At 39.6% G+C, this 21271-nt stretch overlaps 1 protein-coding gene across 5 annotated transcripts in view; it reads left to right on the forward strand.

Annotated features, from left to right (window-relative positions):
• LOC150088816 (dehydrogenase/reductase SDR family member 7-like) overlaps nucleotides 1-21271 on the forward strand; it is an 89502-nt gene that overhangs the window by 44448 nt on the left and 23783 nt on the right. For 4 of the 5 annotated variants that reach the window (XM_090370919.1, XM_090370917.1, XM_090370918.1 and 1 more), the window contains exons 2-5: nucleotides 7792-7941; nucleotides 9526-9675; nucleotides 14363-14469; nucleotides 18597-18789. In XM_090370919.1, coding sequence (XP_090227045.1) covers nucleotides 7815-7941; nucleotides 9526-9675; nucleotides 14363-14469; nucleotides 18597-18789 — 577 coding nt within the window. In that variant the 5' untranslated portion in view covers nucleotides 7792-7814. The remainder of the gene's footprint in view (nucleotides 1-7791; nucleotides 7942-9525; nucleotides 9676-14362; nucleotides 14470-18596; nucleotides 18790-21271) is intronic. The other variant, XM_090370922.1, reaches the window with a different exon arrangement.

Here is a 21271-nt window from a genome sequence, read left to right on the forward strand (position 1 = left end):
TGTTCCATTCACTAATATTGTTGCCTATCTCTGTACTCGTTCCAGCAGCTCTAAATCCTTCTTGAAATGAGGCCTCCAGACTTGTATACAGTACTCAAGGTGTGGTCTGACCATTGCCTTATACAAGGGGATAATCACCTCCTTATCCCTGCTAGAAAAATTCCTGTATATCATTGACAAGACACCATGAGCTACCCTTGCAGCCCGTCTGCACTGCTCAGAGAACTTCATATCTGTCTGCACAATTACTCCCAGGTCCTTTTCATTCTCTACCACTGTCAGTGTAGTACCACAGAGTTGATACGTTGCTCTGGGATTGTTGTTTCTCATATGCAGTATTTTACATTTGTCAATGTTAAACTTAATTTGCCACCTCTCAGCCCATCTGCTCAACCTTTCCAGATTCTGTTGCAGCAGCATAGCGTCAGTAGTGTCCCTAACAATCCTGCCAACTTTGTATCGTCTGCAAACTTGGACATTAAGCTTGATATACCATCATCGATATTATTTATAAATACAGAAAACAATAATAGACCCAACACTGAACTCTGAGGGACTCCACTAGTAACATTAGTCCACGATGAGCAGTGTCCATTGATTACCAATCTCTGTCTTCTCCCCCTCAACCACCCGTTTATCCATAACAGCAATTTCCCTCCACTACCACACTGCTCCAATTTGTGCAGAAGTCTTCCATGTGCAACGGTATCAAAAGCCTTTCTAAGATCCAAGTATATAATATCAAAGTTATTCCCTGCATCCAGTTCTTTTGTGACTGCATCATAGTATCCAATCAAATTGGTCAAGCAAGACTTTCCCTTAACAAAACCATGCTGTGCCCGAGCTATAACTGAAGTCTTGTCTAGATGATCCTGCAGTGCTTCTTTAACAAGTGCCTACATTAATTTTCCTGGAACAGAAGTTAAACTTACCGGTCTATAATTACTTGTGTCAGCCTTTGATCCTCCTTTGTGAATTGGGGTCACATTTGCACATCTTCAGTCTATGAGTACCTCCCCTGAGTCCAAGGAAGCTCTCATAATTATGGCTAAGGGTTTGCTTACTTCCTTTGCTGCCTCCTTTAATATAACTGGATAGATCCCATCCCCCGCAGGTGCCTTTCTTGTGTTTCTCTTCAACAATTTCTCCTCCACTTTACTCTTAGTTATTACAAGATTATCTAGCTTACTGCCAGAGTTGAATACACCTCTGGCATTCCCCTCGCTGAATAACTCCTCATGTGTGAATGTAGATGCAAAATATTCATTTAGTTTGTTAGCTACCTGAGCAGGATCATCAACAGTTGAACCATCGATATCAAGTGGACCAATCTAATTCATCCCCTTCTTTCTAGAGTTTACGTAAGTAAAGAACTCTTTGCTGTTTTTCTTTGCATCCTTTGCCAAAGATTTCTCGTAATCTGCCTTCGCATGCCTAACCTCCTTTGTAACTTGGTTACAGATCAACTTATATCTATCAATGGCTTCTGTGTCACGTGTTAATTTATATGTATCCTATGCATTTTTCTTCTCTGCCATATGTCTCATTAGTTCATCTGACATCTATTTAGGCCTAAACCTTGAACAATATTTCTTAGTTGGTATGTAAAGTCTAGTAGCTTCCAAGATAAGTTCTTTGAATGATTCCCATTTTGCATTTGCTGTTGGTAACATCATCAGTTGGTCCCACTGTATAGAATTTAAATACTGTCTCAGTCCATCATAGTCGCCTTTACGAAAGCAATAACCCTTCCCTTTACCCCTAATGGTAGTTACCTCTTTGAGTAAATCCCACTTCAGCACACTGTGATCACTGCCACCTAGTGGTTCCTTTATCTGCAGATTCTTAATGCATGAAGAATCACTACTGATAATCAGATTACGAGTATTACTACCTCTAGTTGCCTCCCGAATATGCTGATGTGCTGATGTAGAAAACAATCATCCAATAAATCCACAAAAGCCTTGCTAGTGTGTGAGTGACCAATCCACAAATTCCAGTGAATATCTGGGAAATTAAAATCTCCATTATAAGACTCTCTGATTTACTGGCCCACTCTATTTCCCTGTACAGTTTCTTATTATATTCCAATTTTGATCTCCCAATGCTTATGTCACACCAAACTGCCTCGACACTGCACTGTCCAGCGATGTCGACTGGCTTCACTTCCTTGGATTTTATGTGTTTCTTAACTAATAGCATAACTCCTCCTCCTTTCCTATCCTGTCTATCCTTTCTGTAGACATTGTACTCCCCAAATTCCAGTTCTGCATTCCTTATATCTGTGTGACACCACGTCTCTGATATCCCAACAACATCCGCTTTTGATGCTTTGAGCAATACCTCAAATTCATCAAATTTATTTACTAAACTCATAGCATTGGTGTACACGCAAGTATACCTGCACCTGTTTCTCTTCTTAGCTACCCTAACACAACCCATGTGTTTACTTGTACCGCAATGACTCCCAGCAGTCTCTGAAATATCCTGCATCTTATTTTCTAGGCTTCTGCTCATTCCAATAGAAGCAGTGCAAGAATCACTTTCACCTCTGCCAGTGGCTACTGTTAATCTATTAGTCCTTATATCCCCCCAAGGTAGCAGTTTTCCGACCCACCTAACACTGCCTCGATGGCATCAGCAAATATTCTTGCACCCTTTCTATTTAAGTGTAACCCATCCCTGTAGAAGCAGCCCCTTCTGTTAACAAGTACAGACCAGGCTGAAAAAAATTCTACCCCTTGAGCATTGCACAATCTTTTCAGGGCCGAATTGATCTACAAGGCTCCCATGATATACTCCCTCCTATTGTGTCTGGGCAGAATTGCAGACATTTCAAATTCAACCCTAATTCACGGCTTTTTTTCAACAGTGAACTGTACTTGTTAAGTAATTATTCAGTATCTAAACGTGTCACCTTTGTTTCGAATAACAATAAGTATGTGCTGGGCGGCAGTGATTCTATAAGGTCTTTTACTGCGTTTGGTCTAATTGCAACCATCGTTTATGCAAAATATCGCGTAGCGGCGACAAAGTTGGAGGATTTGTTGTCGAATAACTCTTTTCAGCATATCCCGCATATTCTTAATAGAACTGAAATCAGATGTATGTGAGGGCCAAGGAAGACGGTGGAAATCTGTAATGTTCTCCTAACCATCTGGCACGATGCTCTGATACACTTTCATCCATATGGTGATCATCACCTTTGGGATAAAAGTGTAACATTACAAGATGCAGTAGATCTGATAAAAATTCAGATACTACCGGGAAGACATTCGACCTTCCACCGGTATCAAAGGATCCAGTCCGTGCCGACAAAATATTTCCAATACCACGATACCACCTCTAGATGCTTGGGTTGCCATACCAAGGCAAACAGGTTCCATTGCTTCGTGAGATTCTGGCCACACTCTCTGCTTGCCATCACTGCAAAACAAAATGTTTCGTGATTCGTCTGCCCACGTGACTTTCTTCCATTGTTCTACTGTCCAATCACAACGTTTTCCGCACAACTGCAAGCGGATTTTTCTGTTTTTCTCTGAAACAAGTGGTTTCTGATTAGGCAGGGGAGTGCCAATACCCAATGTCTTCAATTCACTGCGCATGGTACAGGTTGAAATAGGGCAGTTCTGGGCTTGGTGGAATTCAAATGATATTTGCTGCCTAATGGATGTCTATTTTTTCTTACAGTTCTCCTTGGAATACGACGGCTTCGCTCTTGAAATATTGTTTTTCTGCCACATTTACGAGTTTGAGATGTGGATGCTTGCTTTCCAGTCATTAAAAACCTTTGAGATGGTTGCTTTTGAAAAACCAGTTGTCTTTCGTGTCTTGAATCGTGGCTAATGCGAAACGTGCACCCATGATAAGACCTTTTTTACAGTCTGACATTTCATGCGTTTTCCCCATTCTGGCTTCAGGTTATTGCAGTCGAACAGACGGTGCAGTCTTTACACTCAACGAGGCAAAAACTTCATCACCTAACACCACAGTTTGCTTTGCATCTATTTGTATTTATTGGTATTTACAGTATTTACATTTCTTCCGTCTGTGACTATATTATTACAAAGGTTTCTTTTTTTGGCCAGTGTGTAATTAGAGTCAAGGCCTGCATAGAGGACAGGATTGATTGTTTGGTTCTTGCGGCTTCCTCCTAATCTGAAACGATTACGTCTTAAGTCAGCAATAAGATGCAGCAATCTTGCAATTGGATTCGTATCAAATTGCAAGATCAAATTCATATCAAATTGCAGTCAAATGCATGTTCATATCCAATTCATATCTCTGTCTTTCCAGAATAGCTCTCTGAATAGATAAATGAGAATATAAGAGAGAATATGAGAGAGAGAGAGAGAGAGAGAGAGAGAGAGAGAGATGAGAATATAAGTTTGTTTTTATCGAAATCGGTTAATCAGTTCTCGTTAGTTAGCCTAATCAGTTATCACTATTAGTTCAGAAAACATTGCTGTCTGCCCGTGACAAGGCATACAGGATTGTAGTTGAAAGGTGTCGCCCATCTACGATACAGTCCCTATCCCTTCTGATTGTTCTTTTGAACCTATCTTCTTGCGTTCTATTCAACCATCCTTTTATCTGTAGCAGCACGGTAGCAGAGTGGTTATAAACTCCGTCGTCTCCACATCAGTGGAAAAGGCACGGTCTGAATCCGGTCAATGACATAAATAACTTTTATGGGTTTTTTCATAAAATTATTCGTCTCGGGCATAGAGAGAAAGGTTCCCCCCCCCCCTCAACAAACTCTGGTTTTTCGTCAGGGGACTCAAGCAAAACAACCAAAGAACAGACGCAATTTATGGACATATTATACATGGGAAGATGAGTTCATTCTCGGATGATCCTAATATAACAGTTTTTTTTATTATTTTTATTTTTATTATCCGTAGCAGGAGCGTGTCCCTAATGTCAAATTATTTTTGCATCCATTTCTTTGTTACTGACTTTGACTTACTTTTCCGTTGTGCATTACAAATTTATGTCAATTGGAAATATAGGGCATACAAGGCGCCACAGTACAGTGAAAGGACCCAATTCATGGAATACCTGATTCCTGGGCAACGCGACGCTGTCACCCCTCTCGCTAGTGGACGAACCCACGTAGACGCTGCATTCACGTAGACGGTAATTCGATGTCAGTATGGATAAACGTCGAGATAATGTGACCCGACGCATGGGTCACTCTATCGCGGAGGTGGTACAGAAATTGTACTGTCCCCGTTCGACAGTATCAAAAGTGTATCGGGAATACGCCATTTCCCGAATAACATCTCATCGTGTACAGCACTTTGGGCGTAGAAAGGTGGTGGATGAACTTGGCCGTCGACGTCTGTCTCGCATTGTTTCAGCCAACCGGAGAGCGAGAGTGGCACAAATCATCGCCTACTTCAAAGAGAGAGGTGCTAGAAACGTCTCCATCAAGACTATCAGGCAATCATTAGCCGCAATAGGTTATGGGAGCTGCCAACCCACCAGAGTTCCAATGCTAACACCACAGCACAGGAATTGCACTATCCCTATTCGAGGATACAGGATTCTACGCCTCAACTGGACGAAAGAACATCGATACTGGACCTAGATGATTGGAGATGGGTCTCTTGGTCCGACGAGTTCCATTTCCAGTTATTTAGAGAGGACGAGAGGGTGCGTATCTGGCGGAAACCGCACGAAGCTATACACCCGTAGTCAACAAGGAACTGTTTAGACAGGTGGACAGTATGTAATGGTCTGGGGCGTGTTCAACTGGCATACGTTGGGACCTCTGGTACGTCTAGACGCATCTCTGAACGATCCAGGCTACGTGTCCATCCTTGCAGACCATCTACATCCTTTCATGGTCATCGTGCACCCATAGGGCAATGGACTCTTCCAGCAGGACAATGCGCCTCCCCACAGAGCCGTGGTGACTAGAGCATGGTTCGAAGAGCATTCCACAGATTTTACCATGATGGAATGGCCTCCCGGTTCACCGGACAAGAACCTTGTGGAGCATCTTTGGGATGCTGTGGAAAGGTTCGTTATAGCTTTGGATTTTCCATCCAGGAATGCGACGGAATTATGGACAGCGGTGTAGCAAGCATGGATGTAAATACCTGTGGAACGCTTTTGTGAACTAGTAGACAGAATGCCTCGCCGTGTGAATGCCCTCATCTGAGCGAAAGGTGGGCTACCCGTTACTAGGTAGGTATCCCATGATTTCTATCCACTCAATGTAATTTACAATGATTGTTTCTTCAAACATTTTTTCTAATCTAACTAGCTATCCATATAATACGACTTACTTATAAAACCAAATGTTACATACATTGAGTGATCACTGAATTTATGAAAACTGAATGCGACCCGTTGACCACGTGAGGTACGAGAGTGCGGAGTTAGTCGACCTACGAAGCATAGATAAGGTATCAATGGTTCAGTAGGTAGTAAAATTCCGAGCGTGATGGGTAAAAGGAAGGATTTATCAGACTTTGATAAAGGACAGATTGTGGGTGCTCGACAAGCTGGTACCTCGATTTCCCAAATGGCTGAACTGGTAGGGTGTTCGACAGCCGCCGTAGTTAAAGTGTGTTAAAATGGTCAAACAACGACCTAATGGCAAAATTGCAAAGATCAGCGAAAGGTTGATGTTAGAGGTGAGCGCCGGGTCCGACGACTCGTACAGGAGAACAGGCGCAGCACTGTTCGCCTGTACGATATTGTTCCCGGCCAACCCGGAACAATATCTGGCATGACTATGCGTCGTACGCTCGCACGTGTGGGCTATACCAGCAGACGACCCCTACAGCATCCTCTACTGACCAAGGTTCATCGGCGTAAAAGACTCGTCTGGTGCAAAGAGTATGCAAGTTGGACGTTAGAAGACTGGAAGAAGGTGTGCTGGTCGGATGAGTCACGTTATTTACTCCTCACCGTGGATGATCGTGTACGGATTTGGCGTTAACAGCATGAGGCTCTTGATCCATCATGCATGGTATCAAAAGTGCAAGCCGATGGAAGCGGTTGTATGGTGTGAGGCCTGTTTCATTGTCAGGAACTTTGACCCCTGGTGCATATGGAACAACGTATCAGTGGTCTCCGCTATCGTGAACTGCTTGCTGACCGTGTACACCCCACTGTGTTCCACTTTTTCCCGAATGGCGATGGTATCTTCCTAGATGACAATGCGCTGAGCCATCAGGCACTTGTTGTGCAGGGATGGTTTGATGAACACAGTTCGGACTTCCAGTATATCGATTGTCCTCCGAATTCCACCGATATCAATCCCATAGAGCACTTGTGGGACACTATGGAAAGGCATATCAGACGTCTGGATACTCCAATTACCTCCATACCGGCATTGCTGACTGCATTACACACAGCTTGCTTGGCCATACCTCCCGAACGCTTCCGACATTTTGTTGAATCAATGCCACGTCGAATAGCTGCTGTACTGAGGGCAGAAGGAGGACCTACGAGGTATTAGGTAGGTGGTCATAATTCAGTGATCACCGATTATAATTTAAATGCAACAAAATTTAAAGAAAAAAAAGTACCACTTTCACGGAATGTATCTGTAAATTTTAGTGGAAAAAAAAAAAAAAAAAAAAACGGAACTATTTGGCATTCTGTTTCAACGAGGCAACAGACGCCTCACTAAAATACTGGTCACTCTGGTCTGTTCACTCTAACATATGTTTGCGTGTATCTGTAAATAAATAAAAGTGAAGAAATAGAATTAAGGTTTGATAGTACATTAATCTGCAAATAATGTGTTTATTTTTTGTTTGTTTTTTATAGTATCTACATGCTAAGTGAACGATATGGATCTGGTCTTTGCAGGAGTGTGCGCTTTACTGGCGATAATTATTGCATATTTTATAGTATTCCTGTTTTTTGCAGACAGCGACCTGACTGTAGCTTTTTATGAGAAATTTGGGAAACCGTTGTGTAAGTAACTTAATATCCGTTGTTTATTAGAGATTTTAAAAATTTGCTACGTTATATTACTTACTACCTTATATTACATCATATCTATTACTTTATATTATAATTAATTATAATTTCGACTTCGAAATTCACTAATATGAATTTTTATGTAAACTGGCAGGTACAACATATAAATTATAATCTATAGCAGAATATCCACTTTTTCTGCCTGTTTTTTTTTTTTTTTTTTAATATTATTATACTGCTTTGGAGCACTTTATTATATAGAATAATTAAATCAGCTACTTAATAAATTGTATACAAATTAATAATAAATAAACTCTTTAATTTCAAATAGAATCAATTCGTATTTCACTAACTATTCGTCATGAACACAGGCTTATCGTCTGCTGTGGTTCCATTGCTTGCGTGGTATTGAGTAAGAAACTAATAACCGAAGAGGGAATGCAGATTTTAAATAAAAATCGCTGCAATTAAAAAGCACGAAAATAAGTGAAGCTAGTGAATAACTTATAAGTGGAAACGTTACTATAATCTTTACAGTTTCCTCATAGTTATGAGACTGTACAGCTTGCCTAGATTTAATTTTTAGCTTCAGTCACACCGAAGCTATAAAGTTATGTATACTGATTGGCCCAAATTTAATGAGCTTATAATACTTTTATTAAAGGTTTAAAACTTTATTATATATTTATAATTATTAAAGTTTTTTTGTCAGTAGTTGGGAATATAATTTCTAGCAGTAATAAAAGGGTTAAAATTAGAGTAAGAGAGAGAAAAATAGGATTTGGTTTTTGTGCCAGGGCAAGTTATTAAAGATTAATTACTGCTAGAAAACGTTTAATATCAATTAGAAATGGTATAAATATATAACCTAATGAATGAGATAACATATTTTATGTTTTTAATGAGAGAGAGAGAGAGAGAGAGAGGGGGGGGGGAACTGTTAGTAAGAGAAAACGAATATGTGTAGATACAGAAAGGAAGAATGTTATCAGGAGAAAAAAGGAAGGGGAATGTTAGTAAAAGAAAGAGGGAGAGAGAGGGAAGGAATTTTCAGAGGGAAAATAGAGGAAGGGAATGTTGGTAGGAGAGCAGTAGGAGATGTTAGTAGTAAGAGAAGAATGGAAATTTAATAGGAAAAGAGTTGGAATTAGAGTAAGAGAGAGAAAAATAGGGTTTGGTATTTGTGCTGAGGCAAGTAAGCCATGAGGACCAAAGAAATAGGGAATGCTAGTGGGAGCAGGGGGAGAGATTACTAGGAAAGAGGGTAGGATGCTAGTAGGGGAAGGGAGAGAGAGAGAGAGAGAGAGAGAGAGAGAGAGTAGACGAAAGAGCAGGAGAAAAGAGGGGGTGTAGGAGAAAGAAGAGGCAGGAGGAGAACGAGTAGAAGGAGACTATTAGTACAAGAAAGGGGGAAGGATTGTTATTAGGAAAAAGAAAGGGTGGAGACTATTAGTGGGAGAAAGAGGAATGGAATGTCAGCAGTAGACAAGAGTAGGAGAAATAGAAAGAAGGATCATTTTAATATTTTAATTGTATCTAAAATATTGACACCATATTTGTGCTATTTTTTTTTTTCAGCCGAGTTGAAAGGCAAAGTGGTGTGGGTAACCGGTGCATCAAGTGGCCTTGGGGAAGCTTTAGCGTATGAACTGGCTGCTAATGGAACGAAACTGATATTATCAGCCAGAAGGAAAAAACAGCTGGAAGCAGTGAAAGAAAAGTGTCGAGGTCAGTATATTCATTCCTCAGTATTATCCGTATAATGTCTCCTCCGTGTTATTCCTTTTCCTGAAACGTAACGATTCCCCCCCCCCCACTTTATGATAAAAACTGATTGGGCGTATCTTATCAATTTTTCACTGTATTTAACTTCCTTAAGAAATTTCACGTGAAAGATGTTGCAAAACACACATCGCAAATAATTCTCGCTCGGTAAATATAAAGCGGAAAGATGAAGCAATCACATTACAAGTCAAGTGCAATTTTTATATCATATACGCCCATTGAATGCTAAATAGTTATGTACCGAAAAAAATTTATTGGCAATTCCCTTGCAGCCTTTTCCTGACTGACACTTTTACAAGACAAAAGACTATTTTTGTTTGTAAAGTAACAATAAAAAAATTGTTTATTTAATTATGTATTCACTTTATCGCTTGGTTGGCAAACTATTTCTGCCTGAGCGCAGATGTATTGATAGGAATTTTCATATCTTTTCATTTTCCATGGACTCGATAGTTCATGGAGGACTATCGGTTGGGTTTTATTGTTGGGCTTCATCGTCTGAAATTCGATGAAGGTATTCAAATCGATGCTATTTCAATAACTTCATTCGTGCTTTTCACAGTTTGTTAGTCACTTCATTTTAATTCTGAGTTCGTCTTCTCCTTATTTATTCTTTGTTTACGGCGTCACTCTAGGGTTGCTGTATTTTTAGGTGCATTAGTATGCATGCGTAAAGCGTCTGTTGTCTTCCTAAAATAAATTTGGGATGGAGGTTCATAAAATTTTACATTTCGCTCTCTTAGAAAAATTTGTCTAACCATCCCAAATTTCATTAAAATCAGACCAGTAGAAACTCGGCAATTGTTATTTCTTTGTCCGTCCAGCCGCATGTAATAACTCGACTCTCAGTCAATAAATTTTGATGAAATTTTATATTTAGCTCTTTTAGAGATTTTTGTCCAAGCTGAACAAACTGAAATCTAGGGATAGTTTACCTGGATGAAAAATCTTATAGTTTCTGGGAGACAGAACCGAAGATAATATCAGATAATGCATAATTATCTGTCTTAAAAAAAAAGGAAAAAAAAAAAAAAAACACTTTATAGGGTAACTCTTGGTACATTATCCTAGTTTCCTTACGAATAGAGAATTTTAAGTTTGGTCCGAAAACATTGAATAACTGTGCTGTTTCTCCACTCTTGTGAAAAGGGCAAAATCGGCAACACTATCTGGCAACACTATTCATATCATATACGCCCATTTCTCCTGAAACTCGGGTTTTTCGTCCAGCAAACAGAAAATCTACCCCAGAACACAAGCAATTTGAAGACAATATACACGGAGCAACGTGGCCTTAGTCGCCGATGCTCCTAAAAAAAAAAAAAAAAAAAAAAATCAACAATCGAAGTTTCTGGGAGAAAAAAACCATGCTAGCCTCGTCTGAGACCGACTAACTCAGCCACGTTGTGAAAAAGGCCCATAAAAAGGGAGGAATAGTTTCCTCCCTTTTTATGGGCAAACTATTCCTCCCGCCATTGACGCAATTCGAACTCCAGTGTTTTTCATCCGGTATGGGGAGGCCGGCGATCCTACCAACTGTGCTAACCACGAGTGTAGTGCACATGCTGTTAGTGAAATTTAATTTCTTTCAGCTGGCAGACTATTCATAGAACACACGCAATTTCAAGGGGTATACTCCGTCACCTCATAGCCTTAGTTGCTTTACTGCTGAAAAAAAAAAGCTTTAACAAGTCACAGCTAGATCTCATTTCCGAAGATTACCAAATTTCAAAATTTCCTGAAAATTTAGAAATCTCATTTCCAAATTTCAGGAGCCGTTTTCGAAAAATCTTCTAAATTTTTTTTTTTTTTTTGGCAGTTAGCTCTAAGTTTGTAATATATGTCTTTGTAATTGCTGCTTTTATGATGTATTTTTTCATTAACTTACAATGGATTACTGTATTTCCTTGGGTATTAAAATGCCTTTATTCAATCTTAATTGTAATTTACATTTTATTATTTAAATTTCGATTTAGTTTGCTATTGCAAATCGCAATTTTTCATATTGCCATTGCCTTTGTTACTCCCTGTTAGCCTGTTGATTGTGGCAGTGATTCTCCTGTAACCGTTAAACGTAATAACATTCTCACGTTATTTATTTATTTATTTTTTATTATATATTTTTTTGAAGTGAAACTTCTTTAGGCACACCCCCAGGCAGTCTTCACATGGGAGTAAATTGTATCCGTGGATTGACAAAAATCGCCACGAAAATGCGACACGAAAAGATACCCATAACAGCAACGATGCTAGGGGTTACAGTGTCCTTTCTATAATATGCAATGCCCTCATATACTGGACTTGCATACGTAGTTGATAACGGCAAACTGTTATACAAGGCCAGCTAATTAGCATTTTAGATTACGTTTACGTCCATGAGAATATGTTTTACCTTTTTCCTGTACTTTGCGAAACACGTATATTCTTATGTAATAAGAATGGGTTTTCCTCAACACCCGAGACAGTACAAAAACAGAATTATCCGCGAGAAGGGTTGTGTTTCTAGAATTCATGCCGTGATATGAATTCACGATGTAAGTTGCGCTAATGAGAATAACTCTGTTTTCCTTCTTTAATTTATTTCGTATTTTCCTCACGATCAAAGCTTTAATATTATCAGCATTAAACAATAGAGGCTTATTAAAGATAAAGAGAAACAATATCAAATTAATGAAAAATGATGCCCTTGAATAGAGAAACTAAAAACGAAGTAGTTATTGCAGTTGTGCGTTTGTTCGAAGTTTGTTCCTATGTGCGAAGTGCGTTACATTTCAGGCGCGTTACCAAATAGTAAAAATTCATGATTTATAATTTAAAAAAAAAAAGAAAACAAAAAAACATTTGCGCACATCTCCCGTCCGTGGAGACCTCCCCTGAGTCCAACGATGCCCATAATATATATCCCTTCAACCACAGGTGCCTGTCTTATGTTTAACTTCAACAATTTCTCCTCCACTTTGCTCTGTTGTTGCTCCAATGCAAACGCAAGATCCAGTATGCTTTCATCCCTCCTTGGTGGTGTGCTAACTAGTTTAAGCCTTAATGTATTTAGGGCTTAACTGGTTAGCGCACTGGTTATCTCTTATGGTTCTCCAGAGTATTTGTGAGCTTAAAGTCCTCACATGCAATGTGTTTCATTGATGTATGAAGATGGTGAAGCAACCATTTCAGGAGTATATCGACTACTTGTACGTCTATATCTGGCGAGATATACACAGCAGCAGTGTTAGGAAAATTTTTTATTTTAGTTTTTAGTGTGACAGAACTGCTTCGAAAGCATCAGGCTGACTCGACGCTCAGTGAGGAATAAAAAAAAAACCTCATATTAGGGTCACCCGAGATCCAACCCTTCTGCATATATCCATAAATTGCATATGTTCTCTGGTCGATTTGCCTGTTTTGCTGAACGAAAAACCCGATTTTCCGGAGGACAAAACCTTGCTGTCCGTGCTAGATACTGTGAAAAAAGCCCATAAAAGTTCCTCGCGTCATTGACGGGTTTCGAACTCGGGTCTTTTCTACCCGGTGTGGGAGGACGGTGATTATAACCACCGTGCTACCGCAGTGAACTTAGTGAAGGATAGAGAATACCTGATCATAAGAAGATTGCTACTCCACCTCCCCTGCGGGTTTCTCTCGAAATGCACGCCATATGGAGGTGATCGATTTTTGCTTAGGATTAAGCTAAATTTGGCGAAGCAAACCACGTCCATTGTACTGGACAGCAAGAGCCTCTCAACTTCAAGTTCATTCTTCATGACTCACATTTTAAAATAAGATTTGGAAGAAAGTTGTTCTCTTTACCGTTGTGAGAGATTTAAATGTTTGTCTGGCGGTGACGTTCAGTCATCATCGATCCTTAGTTACAATTCTTCGTCTTATCAGAGTTTGTTTTTCCATACTTGGTGAATGCAGATATGACTTTCGATACAGTTCTTTTGAGCACATTAAATAAATCAACAATTTTAGTCATTAATGCCCTTGCCTCTGCTAAACGTGCACCACCAATTTGAACTCTTTGTAATCAGGCAGGTCGGTAATTTTCTTCATGTCATTTTTTTTATCACCTCTAAATAAAAATAAGCTTTTATCGTCTTTCCTTCACAGTACTACTTTGCAAGAAACAAAAAAAAAAAAAAAAAAAAAAAATCAGGTGTTTCCATTATTTTGTCCATCCTCTGTAAGTAAATCGCAGACCACCAAAAAACCAGTAATGGAAAGTCTAAAATAGAGATGAAATGTAAACTATTGAAAGAATAATGCAGATTCATGCAAAAGCACAATTGATTTTATAATACATTACGCAAAAATACAGATCAGCAGTGCCAACCCAATGACACGCATAGGAAAATATACTGGCACGCGGCCACCCATAAATAATTTATACTTTAAAAAGTATTTTTTTTTGTAGACAAATTTGTTTTAAGGTCTACCAACCCCATCTAATGGTGAAAAAAAAGGTAATGTAATTGTCAAAAAAGTTGATTCGCGAACTAATTTGCTTTATCAAAAATTGAGATGTCTTCAACTCATCAACACATTTGTTATATTAGGTTTTAATGACGCGCAGTAGTCCTAAACCTTGTCCATTCTTCTGAATAGCCATTTACAGTGTACTGTCTATTTTTAGCTATTGGAAATGTGAACGAAGAAGATATTCTGTTGTTGCCCTTTGATATATGCAAAACGGACGAACATGAGAAATGTTTCAAAGCCGTTTTGAATCATTTTGGACATGTAAGTATGCATGCTTTGTTGTTCCTTTAAATTTTTTTTTTACTACATGGCAGAAAACGAAGGATATTTCAGTTGATTTTGTCTTATTTTGATCATATTAAATTTCATCCGAGTGAAAATTCTTAATTTTATTAGGTTTCATTTTACCAATTGTTAGCTTCAAATATATTTAGAAGTTTATGCCGTTTCTTCTTTTAAAGAGTTTTATATATTACTTTATATACTGTAATAGAGTTTCATTTTAATATTTGACGTTTTATATATACTTACTAGCCAAAAAATTAGAAACCATTTGCAACTGGATCAACAGATAGTTGAACATACGGTATGCAAATGTAAGTTGTCACATGGTACGAACGCAAGTTCCTTGATGTCAGATAAATACTATATATATTCCTAGATCTCTATTAGTCGATCCGGTCATGGGGAAGGCAGATGATATTTCCGATTTTCAGAAAGGTGTTATTGTTGGAACATGTTCAGCAGGAGCCACAGTTGGGAAAACAGAGAAAATCATTAGCGTATCGAAGCAACCATCTCAAAAGTATATAATGAGTGGAAGACGAAAGAATGCAGCTGCAGAAAATCTGTACTCTAAGAACGAGACCGCAGGAATTTAAAGCGAATTTTGCGTAAGAATAACAGATCCAGTATGCAGTAAATGACTGAAAAATTCGATTTAGACAAAAAAAAAGACCCATTTCCAACAGAACTATGTGGATGGAGTTGAAGAATCTGAATGCTCATAAAAGCCATTTCTTTCTGTAAAAAATCAACAGGTCCGACTGGATTGGTGCCGCCGAAGCCAACATCAGACATTGTTACCCCAACAGTGGAAAAAGATCGTATGGTCTAAGAGTCTTGATTTACATCGACTTACATTTTTTTCACCAATTGTAGGGTGAAAGTGTGGCGTGAACCTCACGAAGCCATGCATTCTGACCGTTTCGTGCCCACCACTCAAGCAGCTGGAGGTGGTATGGGGTATGATCTGTTGGTACGAGCTGGGTCTGCTCATATTGTTAGAAGGTCGTGTTACCTCTAGTAAATATCTCTCTGTTGTATGGGACAAACTTAACCTTGCATCGCTGCTTTGTTACCCGGATTGCAATTGATTCTTTCAAGACGACAACACCATGAAAATATTGTATCTGTAGAGTACAAGGAACGTTCCTGAGATTTGCAAAATTCACCTTGGTCGCATAATTCTTCAGATCTGAGTCCAATTGAGAATGCGTAAGATATGTTGGATAGAGCATTTTGGCTTCGAAGTTCTCTACCGACAATAATACAATAGCTAAACTCCCTCAGACACCTAGTGGGATCCATGCCACTACCTGCTCTAATTTGGGTAAAAGGTGGCTCTCTAGATAAAAGGTTTCTAACTTTTTGGCCAGTGAGTGTGACATTTTATATATGTAATTTGTAAGTTTGTTTATTCTAGATTGAGGCCCATTGAAGAAGTGGTCTGATTAATCCTGATATGTGGTGACTTCTAATTTGATTCTACAATTACAAGGGTCGTTCAGTTTAAACACTTTAGGGATAAACAACTGATAGACATACCAGGTTACGAAGGTTGCGTATTGCATTGCAGCACTTTTCACCCGTTCTTGTTCTTAGGAATTTTGACTCATCGACTTCCCGGCCACAATGGACTAGTACTTATTACACTCTAGTTTGCTCAGTTTGTGTATTTTTCCAACGAAACTTTTACTCCTTCAGCCTTTGAGGCCCTTTGACTTGAAGGATTCCCACAGTCTTTCACAGGATTCAACCCCAGACCAATCGAAATGCGTGACCAAAGCACTTCTTGTCTGTGCCACAGCAAATGAATCTGCAATATCCAATGCTCTCTGAGGTTTCTCACTGTCAAAGAAATATGTCATGCATTAAGCTGTTAGGCTGCTTTGGCTTTTTGCCCAGCAACTGCTCCATAGTTTTATTGTAGCAGTGAGCATTGACTGTGGCCCTATGGGGAAACCTGGCCCTGCGTTCAGCCTCTTCATTCAGATGATATCATCGTACTCGCTCAGAACATTCAAACATATCCATGTTGAACTCAGCACTCAAACTACAGTCTCCAATCCAGCCTCGCCTGTTGCCCTACATATCTGAACTATTTCTTCGAAAATCTGTTTAATCTGAACAATCCATAAGGATTGTTCACATGAAGCAATCTGAAACGAAACAATAAAGCAAAACAATCCATATGTATAAATATACACTGGCCAGAAAAATACGAACTTTTATTCAGTATCGAATCGGGCTGCTTTTGTTTCGAATAACAGCAAGTGTGCGGCGTGGCATAAATTCTGTAAGATGTTCCGGTGCGTTTTGGTCTAATTGTAACCATTCTTCCAGCAAAATATCACGCAGCTGCTGCAAAGTTGATGGAAGAGGAGTTTGTTGCCGAATAGCTTTCTCAATAGCATTGAGATAAATTGACTGGGGGACAGAGAAGATGGTGGAAATGCGTGTCATGCTCTCTGAACCATTCTTGCACGATTTGCTGTTGCACTGTCATCCACCACCTTCGTCATAAAAGTAACATTGCAGGGTGCAGTAGATCTGATACAACATTCAGGTTGTTGCTATTGGGTTTTAGGAGCATCGGCAACTAAGGCCATGTTGCTCCATGTGTATTGTCTGTAAATTGCTTGTGTGCTGAGGTCGACTTTGTTTTCTGGACGAAAAACCCGAGTTTCCGGGAGAAAAAACCACGCTACCCTCTCCTGAGATCGACTAAATCAGCCACGTTGTTAAAAATACCCATAAAAATTCCTCGCGTCATCGACGGGATTCGAAATGAGGTGTTTTCCACCCGGTGTGGGAAGGACGGCGATCCTGCCAACTGTGTTACCCACGTGGGCCGAAATTCAGGTACTCCCTGGATGACATTCGACCTTTTATCAGTATCAACGAACCGAGTCCGTGCCTACAAAACATTACCCATAACCTGATACCACCTCTGGAAGTTTGGATTGTCTTAATAAGGCAAGCAGGGTTCATCACTTCTTGAGGTTCTCGCCACACTTTCTGCCAACCATCAGTGCAAAACAAAGTTTATCGTGATACGGCTGACCACATGACCTTTTCCTTGTTCTACTGTTCAATCACGACGTTATCTGCATCACTTCAAGTGGATTTTTTTATGTTTTTCTCGTAACTAAGTGGTTTCCGAATAGGCTGCTGCCAATACCCAGTTTCTTCAATTTTATGCGCATGGTATGGGTTGAAATAGGGCAGTTCTGAGCTTCGTTGAATTCAGATGTTATTTGCGGAACGCTGGACGCCCTATTTTTACGTACAGTCCTTCGTAGAGTACGATGGCTTCCCTCTTGAAGTATTGTTTTTCTGCCACATTTACGCCTTTGAGATGTGGAACTGTTTGCTTTCCAGTCATTAAAAACCTTTGAGATGGCTGCTTTCTCAAACTGAAAATAGTTATGCCTTTCGTTTCTTGAATCGTGGCTCTTGCTATACATGCACCCACAATAAGACCTTTTTCACTAACTGACAGACCACGTGTTCTCTTCAGTCTGACTTCAGATTACTACAGTCGAACAGCCTGTGCAGTCTTTACCCTCAAGGAGGCAACACGTTTTCATCCCCAAGTCACAGTTTCCTTTGCGTCTACTTGCCTTTCTTCTGTCTGGGTATGCACCCGAGTCACTGGGTGGTTGCGTGCGTGGCCGAATTCGAGACGGATTCAAGCAAAAGAAATGTGGGTTTTTTAAATAGACTTTCATTTTTGGCTGGTGAAAAAATGTTATGTTATTTTACCACTAATTCGGAACGGATTCAAGCAAAAGAAGCCATACCTGCAAAGTGGTACCCATGTTCTGGAGTATAACCGTATTTTTTTATTTAATTAAATTTTTTTTTTTTTTTTTTTTTTGGCCAGTGTGTGTACTATAATATCGAATGCTAGGCCATTTTGTTAAATGAATAAATATGATGCACTCAGTCACTATAATATCGTCTTTTTTTCTTTCTTTTTTTTTTTTTTTTTGGTATTTTGTAGTTGTCTTCGCAGTGAAAACTGCTGTGATAAATAAAGGTTTCTCTGCAGAAGGTTAAGAAAGTAAAAATGTCAATAAGACTCATTTATTTTATTTCTACAGCTCGATATTCTAATTAACAACGCCGGTCGTAACAAGTTGACGCCAATAGCTGACACCGATCTGAAAGTAGAGAGGGAAGTATTCGAAACGAATTTCTTCGGTAATATTAACCTCGCTAAAACTGTGTTAAAACATTTCTTGGAAAGGAAGAACGGCCACTTTGTTATCATTTCAAGCGGGGCAGGCAAGTATGGTAAGTAACAAAATATTTTGGGAAGAGACGTATTAAAATATTAATAGTACTCTGATTGCAGTACTTATTTTAGATATTTTCTATAAATATGATAAACATAATTCATATCTATTACAGTTTCTGTTTATACTCTTTTTCCGCCTTTTCCTTTCATTCTTCCTACAATTCCCCCCCCCTTTCTTTTTTTACATTTTATTATTATTTTTTTTATTTCTACCTATCTATTTTATTTTTTTTTATTTTATGCTTTATTACTTTATTTTTTTTTTCTTATTTCCCTTTCTTTTTTTACATTTTATTATTATTTTTTTATTTCTACCTATCTATTTTATTTTTTTTTATTTTATGCTTTATTACTTTATTTTTTTTTTCTTATTTTTTGCTGACCTTTTGCTCTTCACTTGAGGAGGGATTATGCTAATACCTGAGTTTGGGCTCGTTTTGTGCATTCAGTGAGAATTAGTGGAGGTCGGCCACAGTACATGCGTAGTTGTGGCCCACCTCCTCGTGGTGTAAACGGACACTGGGCAGGCTTTATCCAGGCGATCGCTTTATCTAGTGCAGTCCCCTTTTGTCCGAATTAGAGCCGTGCATGTTATGGACTCCATTGGACACTTTGTGGATTCTGCTAGATGTCTGAGGAAATGTAGCTCCAGATTTGGTTATTCTTCCATCAGAATATTCGACTGCGAAGTCGAACTACCCTTTCCAACATATCCTAAACATTCTCAATTGGACTCAGACCCGGAGAATTAATTGACAGTGGTAGATTTTGCAAATCTTGGTAATGTTTCTTGAACTACTCAGATACAATTATGGCACGGTGGATAATTGCATTGCCGTCTTGAAAGAATCCATCGCAAATCAATCCGAGTAAAAATGAAGAAATGCAAGGTGAAATTGGGCCCGTACAACAGGGAGATAGTCATTGGAGATAACAGGACCGGCTATTATGAGGGATCCAGCACTTACTAACAGAGCATACCCCATACTATGAAACCACCTTCAGCTGCTTGAGTGGTGGACACGAGAGTCTGGATGCATGACTTCCTGAGGCTCATGCCACACTTTCACCCTACCATTCGCTTATATGCAAAGCGAGACTCGTCACACCACGATATCTTTCCATATCTATTACATAGTCTAGTGGTTGGCATTGACTGCACCACTCCAGTGGGATCTCTCGATTTTTTCTTGATCAGAAAGAAGTGGATTTTATAGGCACACGACTACCAAATCCCAGGTTCTTCCATTCCATACCGCATAGTTCGGTTGGAAATGGTTTTTTTTTTTGCCTAAATTGAATTTTTCAGTCACTCACTGCACACAGGAATGTCTATTCTGATGCTCAATTCGCTATAAATTCCTGTGGTCTCATTCTTGGAGTACTGACTTTCCTTCTGCATTTCTTCCACTCATTGTATACTTTTGAGATAGTTGCTCTCGACACACCAATGATTTCTTCTGTTTTCTCAATTATAGCGCCTGCTCAACGTGCTCCCACAAAAATATCTTACTGAAAATCGGAAAAATAACCTGTAACCTGCCTTCTCCATAACCAATTCAAATTAGAACCCCCAAGAAATCGTAGTGTTTATCTGATACCAAAGAACTTTTCATACCACGTGACAACTTATGTTTGTATACGTACGTTTAATTATCTGTTGAAGGCAATTGCGAAAGATTTATAATTTTTAGGCCAGTGAGTGTGTATTCGCTTATATGCCGACTTCTTCTTTTCCAGACTGTATTTCTCCGACGTTCTGGATTTCTAATGCCGTTTGGCACCCTCAGGCAATCAGGAACGCATGAGACCCACCAGATTTGTATAATACACTGAAAGGACAGAATTCGTGGGATACCTGGTTCCTGGGAAACGCCACGTTGTCACCCCTTTCGCTAGTGGACGAACCCACCGCTTGGCAAGTATATAGGTACATTGCGTTCACGTAGACGGTAAACCGATGTCATTATGGATAAACGTCGTGAGTTAACCAACTTTGAACAAGGGATGGTAGTGGGTGCCCGACGCATGGGTCACTCTATCGCGGAGGTGGTACAAAAATTGCACTATCCCCGTTCGACAGTATCAAGAGTGTATCGGAATACACCATTTTCGGAATTTTTAATGTGGCCTTCGACGTCTGTCTCGTATTGTTTCAGCTAACCGGAGAGCGACAGCGGCACAAATCACCGCCGACTTCAGCGAGGGAGTGCCAGAAGCGTATCCACCAAGACCATCAGGCGATCATTAGGCATTGCTAACTCCACGACACAGGACTGTACGCCTCAACTGGGCGATAGAACATCGACACTGGACCTTGGATGATTGGAGACGTGTCTCCTGGTCAGATGAGTTCCGTTTCCAGTTATTTCAAGAGGATGGGAGGGTGCGTATATGGCGGAAACTGCACGAAAAACCTGAGTTTCCGGGGAGGGCTAATTTTATGGTTTTTTCCCACGGAGGGGAAAAAATCCCATA

This window comes from Mastigoproctus giganteus, chromosome 3 (genome assembly GCF_048544385.1).
Source record: "Mastigoproctus giganteus isolate SK-2022 chromosome 3, ASM4854438v1, whole genome shotgun sequence".
Taxonomy (NCBI): Eukaryota; Metazoa; Arthropoda; class Arachnida; order Uropygi; family Thelyphonidae; genus Mastigoproctus; species Mastigoproctus giganteus.